Consider the following 12,650-nt stretch of genomic DNA (forward strand, 5'->3'; position numbering starts at 1 on the left):
CTGCATTTCAAATTCAATGAGTTTAAACTATCTAAAATTTTCCTAAATGATATCTCTGATATTTTTCAGAGTTAGCCCCGGGAAAAAATTTTCCAAAGAGCCACCGCCGGGCGGGGAAACGTTTCGATTTTTTAATTTCTCAAAAGCAAACAAAGAAATTTTTTAAACCCAAAAACCTTAACGTTTTTTTTTTAAAAAAAATCGGTCGCCTTGAAAAAAATTTTTTTGTCTATATTTTTTGTAAATTAAAAAACAAAAATTAATATAAAATAAAAAATAGAAAACACGAAATTTCTAAAAAATAAAACATAAAATTCAAATAAATAAAAAACACGAAATTTCATAAATAGATACACGGGGAGTTACGGGGGTGGAGTTTTGGGGTGGGATCCCCGGGGGTTTTCAAAGGGGTAAAAAAAAACCCAAAGGGGGAAAAATTTCAAAAAATTAGGCAAGGCAATTTAGGTTTTTAAAATTCGGACACCTACTCAAAATGAGATCTATCTACCTACAAAGTTTTCATGTTGATACAGCTTATTAGTTTTAGAGTTTATGTCCCCGGACAAAGTTTTCAAAGTGTAAATAAACAAAGGGGGACTAATTCAAAAAAATTAGGCAAGGCAGAGGTAACGGTTCTTGTAACACTGGCACACCTACCTTAATGAGATTATCTACCTACAAAAGTTTCAATGTTGATACCTCATATAACTTTTAGAGGTTATGTCCCGGACAAAGTTTCAAAGTGTAAAAATAAACAAAGGGAAAAAATAATTCAAACCAATTAGGCAAAAGCAGAGTAAATGGTTCTTGTGTACACATTTTTTATTATATACACATAGGGAAAATCAAATGACCCCCTAGGGGGTTTTTTAAAAAAGAAGATATTTTTAAGTTTTTTTTCTATCGTTGCCATGTCAACCAAAGAGTTCGCATGGAATTAAAAAATTCTTTGAACAATTTTTAAAGGTGACCCAACCCAAAGGAACATTCCTGTGAATTGGATGAAATTGGCTTTCCAGCGGTTTATGAGGGAGATGTCATTTAAAGTAAAAGTTTACGGACGACGGACGCCGGAACGAAAAAACAAAGACCACCGCCCGGGACAAGTCCAAATTAAAAAAATAACAAAAGTTACAGCCAATAATAGCCAAAAACATGAAAAATTTCAATAATTTTGACCTTCAAAAAAGTCAAGGTCATTTAATTGAGTGAAGGTCAAGGTCCCTTTCGATTATTTTTTAAGGGTTATCCCTTGAAAGATTATTTTGTTCAAGTTTGAAAGAACAAAATCCAATTCAAAAATAACAAAGTTACAGCCAATAAACAGCATGAACAAGCAAAATTTTGGACTTTAAAAAACCTTGAAGGTCAAGGTCATTTATGGATGAAGGTCAAGGGTTAAGTGTGGTCTTACTGAAAGGTCTTGTCCCAAGGGTTGTTGTGGCCAAGTATGAAGACAATAACACCAAAAGAAATAAAAAAGTTATGATCCAGGTACAAGTTTGCGGGACGGATAAACGGCCCAAACGCCGACCAAGACTATAACCATAACCTCTACTTTTTTTTTTCAAAAAAAAAAAAAGTCTGAAGCTTAAAAACGATCAACAAAAGCTCAACCCGTCACTTTGTGACAAGGTGAGCTAAAAATCAAAGCGCTGAAATGTACTGATGGGGAGGCTATGACAGAATGTTTCAAGACTTAAATAGTTTTTCTTTTCTTTGGGCTTTAAAAATGTGCTTGTTAAATAAGAAAGATATGCACACCTTGCGCCATTTATCCGTTCAACCATCATCAATATATATGGTTTAATATGGTTTTGACTATTCATTTTGGGTTAATATTCCAGAACATTTCATTGAGGTCTACATTCGGATTGTTAATCATCAAATTTGAAAAACCTAAAAAACCATTCATAAATGACAATACCAGCAGGTTATGACGACTGTTCATTTATAATAATCATAATAACAATTTTACAAACTGACGGTTTCCTTATCAAAATATTCTAGGGACCTGTTCCATCATAAATACTTTATGTCATTTTAATATCATTGAAAATGATAATAACAACCCTGCAAGGTTAAGCAACATTTTAATTGAACATAAAAATTATACATATTTATTTGTACCGAATAATTGAGATCAATAAAGACACTGTTCCTTGGGTGATGAGTAATTAATATTCCTTCTCTACGGCACAGAAAGTTATCTTCTCCCCGAAGCAAATCTCGAAAATAAAAATACAACGTTTCAGGAAAAATTATTCCCATTTAATTACTCCGTCGCTGACTTTGACGGCTTCGGATAATATTTAAAGCTAAATAATTTCTTGGGAAAAAAAACATATCTGCAAAAAGCTTTTCAAAAATTTGAATCAAACCTAAGTGAAAATTGATCAGGAAGTTATATTTCCCTTCTTTTTACCGCCAACACTCAACCAACTTATGGGTAGTTAATCGATAGATTTTAAACCTCGCTAGCTTGAAAATATTTATACTGCGGAAAATCTGTTGTTAACAAGGTGTGCGGTTATTACGTAGGGTTTTTCCTTGTCGACCATTTTTCCCCGCAAATAGATGAGAACAATCGAAGCGTCAGTGCTATGAATGGTGTTAATAAATAGCGTGTTTTGGAGGTTTTTGTTGAAACTTCTCCAAATCCCCTCCAAGGATATGCACGTCGCGAGGAGAAGCCACACGCAGGTCAAAGGTCAAAGTCCCATCTCCCAAGCTACCAAGAAGTGAAATTGGTTGACCTGTCGTAACTTACTCTGGGAGGTTTGGCGCTAAATGAACGGGCCGTTTTTGTTGTCGTTCTAGTCAGGAAAAGTTGAAATGGCCTTTGACAGGTACTGACGTCTCCTTTAAACCAACTAACGAACCGAAAGAATGGGCTAACCAGGAAAATTCTGCTTCAAAAAAAGACTTCCCCGATGCTATAAATCCGGACAATATGGTTAAATTCCGGCGCCGAGAATAAATGAAAACTTAAAACACACAAACCTCTTGTTGGAAAAAAAAAAAAAAAAAAAAAAAAAAAAAAAAAAAAACAAAAAACAACAACATAAATTTTCCCCTGTAGTAATTTTTCAAAGTGTTGTAAAATGAAAACGAAATTCGGTTCCCATGCCGGCAAAATTATTTTTAGGAAAACACAAAGCATTTTAAGTTCTTTTTAAATTTGATTTATTCAAATAAAATTTAATAAATCACTTCCAAGCGCGCGCAAAATATCGTTTTTCAAATTAAAATTTTGTAAATACAAATGTATGTTGAAGAATTTCCCGATGCTCGACTGTAAAGTCATTCGGTAATATATATGCGTTTTTTTGTCTTGGTTTTTTTAAAAAGCTTCTTATTCTTTAAAATTTTTTATGTATCTGCACAATCTGTTAATTGAAAATTTTATTACACAACTATCAATCACGATTCGTTGCCCTAGCAAATTGAAATAAACTTTCTAATTAACACAATACGGGCGGGGGGGGGGGGTTGGGGTTCCCCCCCAAAATTCCCAATATTGATTGAAGACTGATTCTTTGGCGTGCCTTTCTCCTGAAATAACTATTTCCTTGTTAAAAACATATTTTTGACCACATAATTTCTGTCATTTCCCTGTTCACTTTAACTTCCGATTTTTGTTGTACCGAAACACATGTTTTCTATTTGTGATTTCTATTCGAATTCATTTTCAGTTTAATGGGATTCACCCACCGGGTAAACGACTACTAGGTATTTGTTTCATGTTTTTTAAACCCCAAAATATTTGAAAATGTTTCTATTGGGATTAAAAATGAGCGTAGATAACTAAAAAACTTGGTTGTATTAAATCCCTGACCTGTTAATTCTAATTTATGAGAAATTAGTGGATATATTAAGACATTCAATACCCAAAATATTCCTTAAAAAAGAGCACAAATGTTTAAAATTTATCCCTTTAACGAAATAAAAGATTCAAGTAGGGATCTGTCAAATTGGCCAGACATATTTTTTAAAAGATAACTTTATGTTAAAAGTTTGATTAATGAATTATGTAAGATGAAAAATATAAGTAAGTTTTTTTTTATTTTGCTAATATTAAATGTAAATCTTGTTGTGAAATTTTGTCGGAGGGTCCTTACGGATTTTGTAGTTAAATAGTTTTTTTTTCTCGGCGATACATGGTTTAAGAATATAATGTTTTCAAACTATATGTTCATCACCATTAGTGAATTTTTAGTTAAATGTATGCAAAATATTTACTAACAGCTATATGATATAGCGGGTTATGAGCGTTTTCCGCGTACAGCCTCAAAGATGTGCATAATCTCCAGACTGTCATCTACCCATATACCCATATTTCAAGTTTCATGAAAATATTTTCAGTACCTTTTGCCTTATCACTGGATCCAGTTTATGTGTTAAAATTTTGCCATATTTTCAGTCTATTTATTGCCACAGTAACCAGAATTTTAAACACAGGGACTTGAAGAAAAGAACAAGAGGGCCATGATGGCCCTGAGGTCGCTAACCTGTATAAAGGCAGCCGGAGCGGGGCCAGTTTAAACCCCAGGGCTTTTATTTAAACAAACTTGGAAGACACCCATTAGAAGATGTTTCACGATGTTAAGTTTTTACTACACACATATAATGAAAAACAACAATCTACCCCCCTGCTTCCGCCCCCCCCCCCTTGGCAGGGCCAATTTTAACCCAAGGGCTTTTATTTGAACAAACTTGGTAGACACCCATAAGAAGATGTTTCATGCTAAACATCTCAGCTCTAAGCTCATTTTTTAAGTTTTTACTATACACATATAGTTAAAACCAATGACACCCCTGGGGCGGGGCCAATTTTGACCCCAGGGCTTTTTTTTTAACAAACTTTGTAGACAATTACTAGAAGATGTTTCATGCTTAATATCTAAACTCCAGCTATTTGGGTTTTTTCAAAGAAGATTTTTCAGTTTTTGCTATACAAATATAAGGAAAATCAATAACACCTGGGGCGGGGCCAATTTTGACTCCAAGGCTTTTATTTGAACAAACTTTGTAGACACTCACTAGAAGATGTTTCATGCTTAATATCTTAACTCCAGCTATTTGGGTTTTTTCAAAGAAGATTTTTTTAAGTGTTTGCTATATACATAGAAGGAAAATCAAAGACCCCCGGGGCGGGGCCAATTTTGACCCCAGGGATTTTATTTGAACAAACTTGGTAGACACCAATTAGAACATGTTTCATGCTAAATATCTTAGCTCTAGCTCTTTGAGTTCTTTAAAAGAAGATTTTTTTAAGTTTTTACTATATGCATATAGGGAAAATCAATGACCCCCTGGGGCGGGGCCAATTTTGACCCCAGGGCTTTTATTTGAACAAACTTGGAAGACACCCATTAGAAGATGTTTCACGATGTTAAGTTTTTACTACACACATATAATGAAAAACAACAATCTACCCCCCTGCTTCCGCCCCCCCCCCCTTGGCAGGGCCAATTTCAACCCAAGGGCTTTTATTTGAACAAACTTGGTAGACACCCATAAGAAGATGTTTCATTCTAAACATCTAAGCTCTAGCTCATTTTTTAAGTTTTTACTATACACATATAGTTAAAACCAATGACACCCCTGGGGCGGGGCCAATTTTGACCCCAGGGCTTTTATTTGAACAAACTTTGTAGACAATTACTAGAAGATGTTTCATGCTTAATATCTAAACTCTAGCTATTTGGGTTTTTTCAAAGAAAATTTTTCAGTTTTTGCTATACAAATATAAGGAAAATCAATAACACCTTGGGCGGGGCCAATTTTGACTCCAAGGCTTTTATTTGAACAAACTTTGTAGACACTCACTAGAAGATGTTTCATGCTTAATATCTAAACTCCAGTTATTTGGGTTTTTTCAAAGAAGATTTTTTTAAGTTTTTGCTATATACATAGAAGGAAAATCAAAGACCCCCGGGGTGGGGCCAATTTTGACCCCAGGGCTTTTTTTTGAACAAACTTGGTAGACACCAATTAGAACATGTTTCATGCTAAATATCTTAGCTCTAGCTCTTTGAGTTCTTTAAAAGAAGATTTTTTAAGTTTTTGCTATATAAATAGAAGGAAAATCAATGACCCCCGGGGCTGGGCCAATTTTGACCCCAGGGCTTTTATTTGAACAAACTTTGTAGACACTCATTAGAAGATGTTTCATGCTTAATATCTAAACTCTAGCTATTTGGGTTTTTTTCAAAGAATATTAAGTATTTACTTTATGCATATAGGGAAAATCAATGACCCCCTGGGGCGGGGCCAATTTTGACCCCAGGGCTTTTATTTGAACAAACTTGGTAGACACTCATTAGAACATGTTTCATGCTAAATATCTTAGCTCTAGCTCTTTGGGTTCTTTAAAAGAAGGTTTTTTAAGTTTTTACTATATGCATATAAGGAAAATCAAAGACCCCCTGGGGCAGGGCCAATTTTGACCCCAGGGCTTTTATTTGAACAAACTTGGTAGACACTCCCTAGAAGATGTTTCATGCTAAATATCTTAGCTCTAGCTCTTTGGGTTCTGTAAAAGAAGATATTTTAAGTTTTTACTATATACATATAGGGAAAATCAAAGACCCCCTGGGGCCAGGCCAATTTTGACCCCAGGGCTTTTATTTGAACAAACTTGGTAGACACTCATTAGAAGATGTTTCATGCCAAATATCTATGCTCTAGCTCTTGGGGTTTTTTAAGAGAAGATATTTAAAGTTTTTTCTTTCGGTTGCCATAGCAACAAGAGTTCTGCATGGAATTAAATTCTTTGAACAATTTTTAAAGGTGACCACCAAAGGAACATTCCTGTGAAGTTTGGATGAAATTGGCTTAGTGGTTTATGAGGAGATGTCATTTAAAGTAAAAGTTTTCGGACGGATGGACGGACGAAAAGCGATCACAAAAGCTCACCCTGTCACTTTGTGACAGGTGAGCTAAAAAGACGTGCATAATCTCCATACAGCCATTAATCCATATATCAAGTTTCATAAAAATATTTTCAGTCCTTTTTGCATTATCGCGGGACCAAGTAACTAAGTAAAATTTTGAATTTTTTGTAGAGGACCACACGATGATGCTATGTACATTACAAATATCTTAGCTCTAGGCATTATAGTTTCTCTGGAGAAGTCCTATACTAGTTTTACTGTACAAGTCTATATTAATTATATTATATTATATGGTATTTGCTTAAAATCACTTGTCTGTAATTCATGTTTATACCTTTTTAAATGATTTCAGTCAAATACTGTATAAGTGGTTAATTTTGTAACATGGAAATATTTGCAATTTTTACTAATTGAAATTATTCGCAAATAATGCAAATATTATTTCTTTTCAGGCAAACTTTCTTCTATAATTTGAAAGCACGTTTTCATATGTTATTCATTACATGAATAAGTTTTGACTGTTCAGGTACTGAGATTAAATTGTTTGTTTGTTTAAAAGTTGGGTCTTAACAAATCACAAATATTTTAATGAAACAATATATGTGTTAATAACACAATAGTGAAATTAACAAGGCAGACAAAAGACCTCCCGTAACAAAAATATATATGTACGAGTATGTTAAATACCTTTTTTTTTTCAATGCACTCAACATATTAAAATTGCAACATATATATTTGTTGTTATTTTCAATTGGCCTAAGTTTGTGTATGAGCTTGAACCACCTTTCATTCAAAATATACCTTTCTAAAATGTTTACTGAGGGAACTTTTTACACGAATGTTGTTAAAAACAGTCACTTTTAAAAGTAAATGACTCGTTACAAGGCACATTATAAATGTCTTGGACTTTTAATTTTAGTTAATTTAAACGTCTTTTCAGTGAATAAATATGCACATATAGATTTTAGCACTTTGTTAGCCGGGTCAAACATCAGATATGATACAGGAGTCTAAAAAGAAAAGAATATGTTGTTAATTCATTGCCTTTATTCTTTCTCATTAAAACATGGCAGAGACTGCCATTGCATAACAACATAAATGTGGCATAATAACATTTAACTTATTGTTCACAACTAAAAAATAACAATGTTTCAACTTTACTCATGTCTAGGGGTACATGCAAAGAGTATTAAAATATAAATCATTATCATGATAATACTGAAATGTAAAATGTTTGGAATGAATAATAATAACCTGATTAACAACACAACCTTAATTATTTATATATCTGATTGAAATAAGAACATATTAAACTGATGATTACTAAACTGCTACTATAGATACTTAACTTGAGAGTTCACTATTATGCATAAAACAATAACAACCTAAATCATTGGCACAAATGATAATACTGACAATTAATTTATTTGGCACTTATAACTGTATATAATTAACAAAAGATGAAAGATAATAATGAATTATTATATGTTCAGCTCTACAAATAGCATATAAACAATGTTCAAAACAATGTTTTATATGTTGACTTTATGTCGGTTTATTTAACAATGTTCAAAAGACAAAACAATATGTTATATGTTCGACTTTAAGTCTTAAGCCTTTGGGTTCATTTTACAAAGCTCTTTCCAAATACAAATGTATGGCATAATACATGCTTTTCTAAATAATTGTCTAAACAATTATTAAACTGTATTTTACTTATAAAAAGTTCATAATTATCATGTAAAATGCGTATTAACAATAAACAGTAAAAATATGATGATATAAAAGTTGAATCTCAAAATACGTATGCAAAATGTTTATCCTCGAAAACATATGACTGTAAACTTTAAACATGTTTGCCAACTAAACAATGCAGTGTCAGGGATAACAGTTATGATAAACGAAAAATACAATGAATAAACCTATCGAGGAAAGTCTTTTTCTTTCTCTTACTTGTAAATACTTACCTTAAAAAGAAAAGAATATGTTGTTAATTCATTGCCATTATTCTTTCTCATTAAAACATGGCGGAGACTGCGCCAAATTACCGCGAAGAAAAACACCGCAAAGAACGCTCAACATTTTTTTATAGGGGTGCCTTAATCCTTAAGCTATATTTTAAGGGGTGCCTTAATCACCCTCACAACTTATTATTCAGATCCCTGTCAGGAATGTGCTCAAGCTCATACAAACACCCTTATACCAATGGAAAACAAAAATATTTATGATTACAATTTTAATATGTTGAGTGCATTGAAAAAAAACCCAATAAACTATTCAACGTACATATATGTATTTGCTGTACATATATGTATTTGCTGGGGGAGGGCTTTTGTCTGCCCTGTTATTTTCATGGGAGGGCTTTTGTCTGCCCAGTAATTTTTACGGGAGAGCTTTTGTCTGCCCTGTCATTTTCACAGGAGGGCTTTTGTCCCCCTTGTCATTTTTGGACAGGAGGGCTTTTGTCCTACATTCTATGAGTCCACACCTCCTTTCTTGATAACTTTATGTAGGGTATTGAGGCACGCTATTTTTCATGTGGAATTCACAATATGGAAACAAAAACACATTTTTTTGTAAAATGTCACAAAATACAAAGTCGTCATTTCTTCTTCAACTCAACTTTTATTCTTAAATTTTACAATAAAACAATTTACAATTACAAAGTACAAGTGCTCTAAATATATATCAAGGGAGAGCACTGACAGAAAATTTTACAGGTCTGCAAGAGTGCTCAAACCTGCAGAACAACATGTAGTATAATCCTGTAATTTTCTTTTATCAGTCTTTTTCTTCTTCATATTTGTAAACCTACTTTCTCTTTTTGATGCTTCAATTTCAACACTTTTTTTCTTCTAAGTCAGGTTTGCATGCTTATTTATCCATATTTGAATCTTTTTCTCTCATTTAGATATTTTTTAACAAACTTTTAGATCCTGACTCATTAGATATTCTCTGAAGTCAAGCACTTGTGTGTACATCTTGTGTTACTTTTAAAGGACCTATAATGTATGCAATAAATATTCATTCTGTGTCAGTTAAAGACCAACCTTGCAATGTTTACTAATTTTCATACACAGAGTCTATAGCTCACATACCTTCCTGCAGTCTCACTAGGTCTAATAATCTTAACAACCTGAAAAGGTAACACAGGAAATTATAGTATGCATATACATATTTCAGGTTTCTTTCATTTAAAGAGATACTATGCCAGTATTTGGAAATTTAAAGCACCACTTAGTTGTAATCAAGACATCCTTACCAATGGAAAATAAAAAAATTATGAACTTATTATTCACCTGTAAAATTTCTGCCTTATGGGAGCAACCAAAAAACCACCATATTCACTTTAAAAGGCAAGGTAATAACATGGCTTAATATAGGCTCATATATAGCTTTAGGGAGGCCAAGATTATAAACAAATGGACAAGCTTATTTTACTAAAAAATTGACCACAAAGGGACCATAATTTTGTCCCCCCCCAAAAAATTCAATTGTAAAATAAAGATACTATGCACAACTAGGCATGGTGACAAACAATCCTGCTAAGTTTCAATGAAAGCCCCCAAGCAGTTTTGGAGATGAAGCGCGGACAACCTTATTTTACTCAGAAATTGCCTGACTGTAATGCTGCCCAAAAAATCTAACATCGGCCAATATCGTAGCAAATTGGTTATTTCCGGAACATTATTTTTTTCAAAATCTTGGGAACAGAAACAGTAGCCCCTAGAGTGGTAACAAGGTTTTTCAATATTTCGGATGTGTAAACTAGTTTTTTCCCCAAAAGTGATCCATATTTTAACTTGAAAACAACCTTTTCGACCAGTTTCCAGGATATTTGGGCCTAAACAGTAGCCCCTAGAGTTTACAAATATCTATTTTTAGCTCCTGTAACATACATGTAGTTATTCATTCAATTTGACCCGAGCAATTACTTTGACAAACATCCTGACCAAGTTTGGTAACAATTAAGGCAAAATGTGACCATTAGAGTGTTAATGAACTAAATGTTGACAGATGACAGACAACATACGAGGGTGTATCAATAAATTGGTATACTAATTCAATAGCGTCATAACTTCTGGTCCGTTTAAAATGAAACTTTAAATGCTATGAAAACAGGTTATTTCAAATTGAATTGTACTATGTACACAACTTTGACATCATCACTTATGACGTCATAAACCGTAAATGACGTCATGTTACAGGCGTCCGTTTGAAAATGGTGTCACACAGCTTCAACGAACAGCACATGGTTATAAAGTTTTATACAAAACACGGAAAGTCTTTTTCCAATATTCGTGAAGATTTAAAAAAAAGTTTATGGAAAGGCTGCTCTGTCAAAAGGTGCCATTTCAAAGTGGATTAAGCGGTTTAAAGACGGTAGAGAGGCAACTGAAGACGACATTTGTGCAGGTAGACCAGTGACTGTAATAGATGAAGAAACAGTGGCTGCCATTCAGGAGCACATACTCTGAGATAGACGAGGAAGTGTGGAGCACATAGCAGATAAGTTCTCTATTTCATATGGTACAGCTCAGGGCATTATGACTGATAGATTAGGAATGCGCCACGTTTCAGCAAGATGGGTGCCTCGTTTGTTGACGTCGGAGCAGATGGGGGTAAGGGTGAAAATGTGTCAGCAGTACGACAGGAGGTATCGTGAAGAAGGCGATTACTTTCTAAATCGAGTGATAACATGTGATGAAACGTGGATTCACTTTTTTGAACCGGAAAGCAAACGTCAGAGTTCTGTCTGAAAGCATCCTTCCTCGCCTTCCCCTACAAAAGCGATAATTTCCAAGTCAGCCGGGAAGGTTATGGCCATTATATTCTGTGATACATACGGTGTAGTGCTAAACCACTTTGTTCCTCCGAAAACGACAGTCACTAGGAACTATTATGCAACATTACTTAGAACGGAACTCATGGCCGCAATAAGGAGAAAGAGCCCACATCTACTTAGGTCCGGATTCATATTACATCAGAAGAACGCGCCGAGCCATTCAAGCCACATTGTCATGGATACACTAGAAAAACTTGACGTGGAACTGTTATCGCACCCACCCTACAGCCGGACCTAGCAATTTGTGACTTCTGGCTGTTTCCAACTTTAAACTAGAAATGTGTCCATAGGACACGGGTGCCCCCACCGCGCCACTGTTCAGTCAATCTTTTTACTAAGTCAAGGGAAATAACTCTACAAATACTGGATAAATCCACAAGCGAAACCCCAGGTGCAAATCTAAATATGCTGAGCAACCTGCCCATTAGGTTTAATGACTATGTCAAATCCTTTTTGAGTAGCATGCGACACAAGTTGAAAATTGCAAAAAATTTCTAAGTGAAGGGCAATAACTCTAAAAATACTAAATAAATCCAGACAAAAATACCTGGTGCACAACTGCACATGCTGATCAATATTCCTGTAAAGTTACATGACTCTAGGTCAAATACTTTTTGAGTTACATGCGACACAATTTGAAAATTGCAAAATTTTATTAAGTCAAGAGCAATAACTCTGAAAAAACTAAAAATATCCAGAAGAAAATACCCAGGTGCACAACTACACATAATGATCAACATTCCTGTAAAGTTTCATGACTCTAGGTCAAATACTTTTTGAGTTACGTGCGACACAAGTTGAAAATTGCAAAATTTTACTAAGTCAAGGGCAATAACTCTGAAAATACTAAAAATATCCAGACGAAAATACCCAGGTGCACAACTACACATGCTGATCAACATTCC

General features: G+C 34.0%; 1 protein-coding gene across 1 annotated transcript in view; it reads right to left on the reverse strand.

Moving 5' to 3' along the window:
- Positions 1 to 9,504: 9,504 nt before the first annotated feature.
- Positions 9,505 to 12,650, reverse strand: part of LOC132758718 (DNA-directed RNA polymerases I, II, and III subunit RPABC1-like) — a 37,677-nt gene continuing 34,531 nt past the window's right edge. Inside the window, 1 exon segment of the mRNA XM_060750422.1 lies at positions 9,505 to 10,035. Coding sequence (XP_060606405.1) covers positions 9,970 to 10,035 — 66 coding nt within the window. The 3' untranslated portion in view covers positions 9,505 to 9,969.

This window comes from Ruditapes philippinarum, unplaced genomic scaffold (genome assembly GCF_026571515.1).
Source record: "Ruditapes philippinarum isolate M1 unplaced genomic scaffold, ASM2657151v2 ctg3845_1_1_1_1, whole genome shotgun sequence".
NCBI classification, from domain to species: Eukaryota; Metazoa; Mollusca; class Bivalvia; order Venerida; family Veneridae; genus Ruditapes; species Ruditapes philippinarum.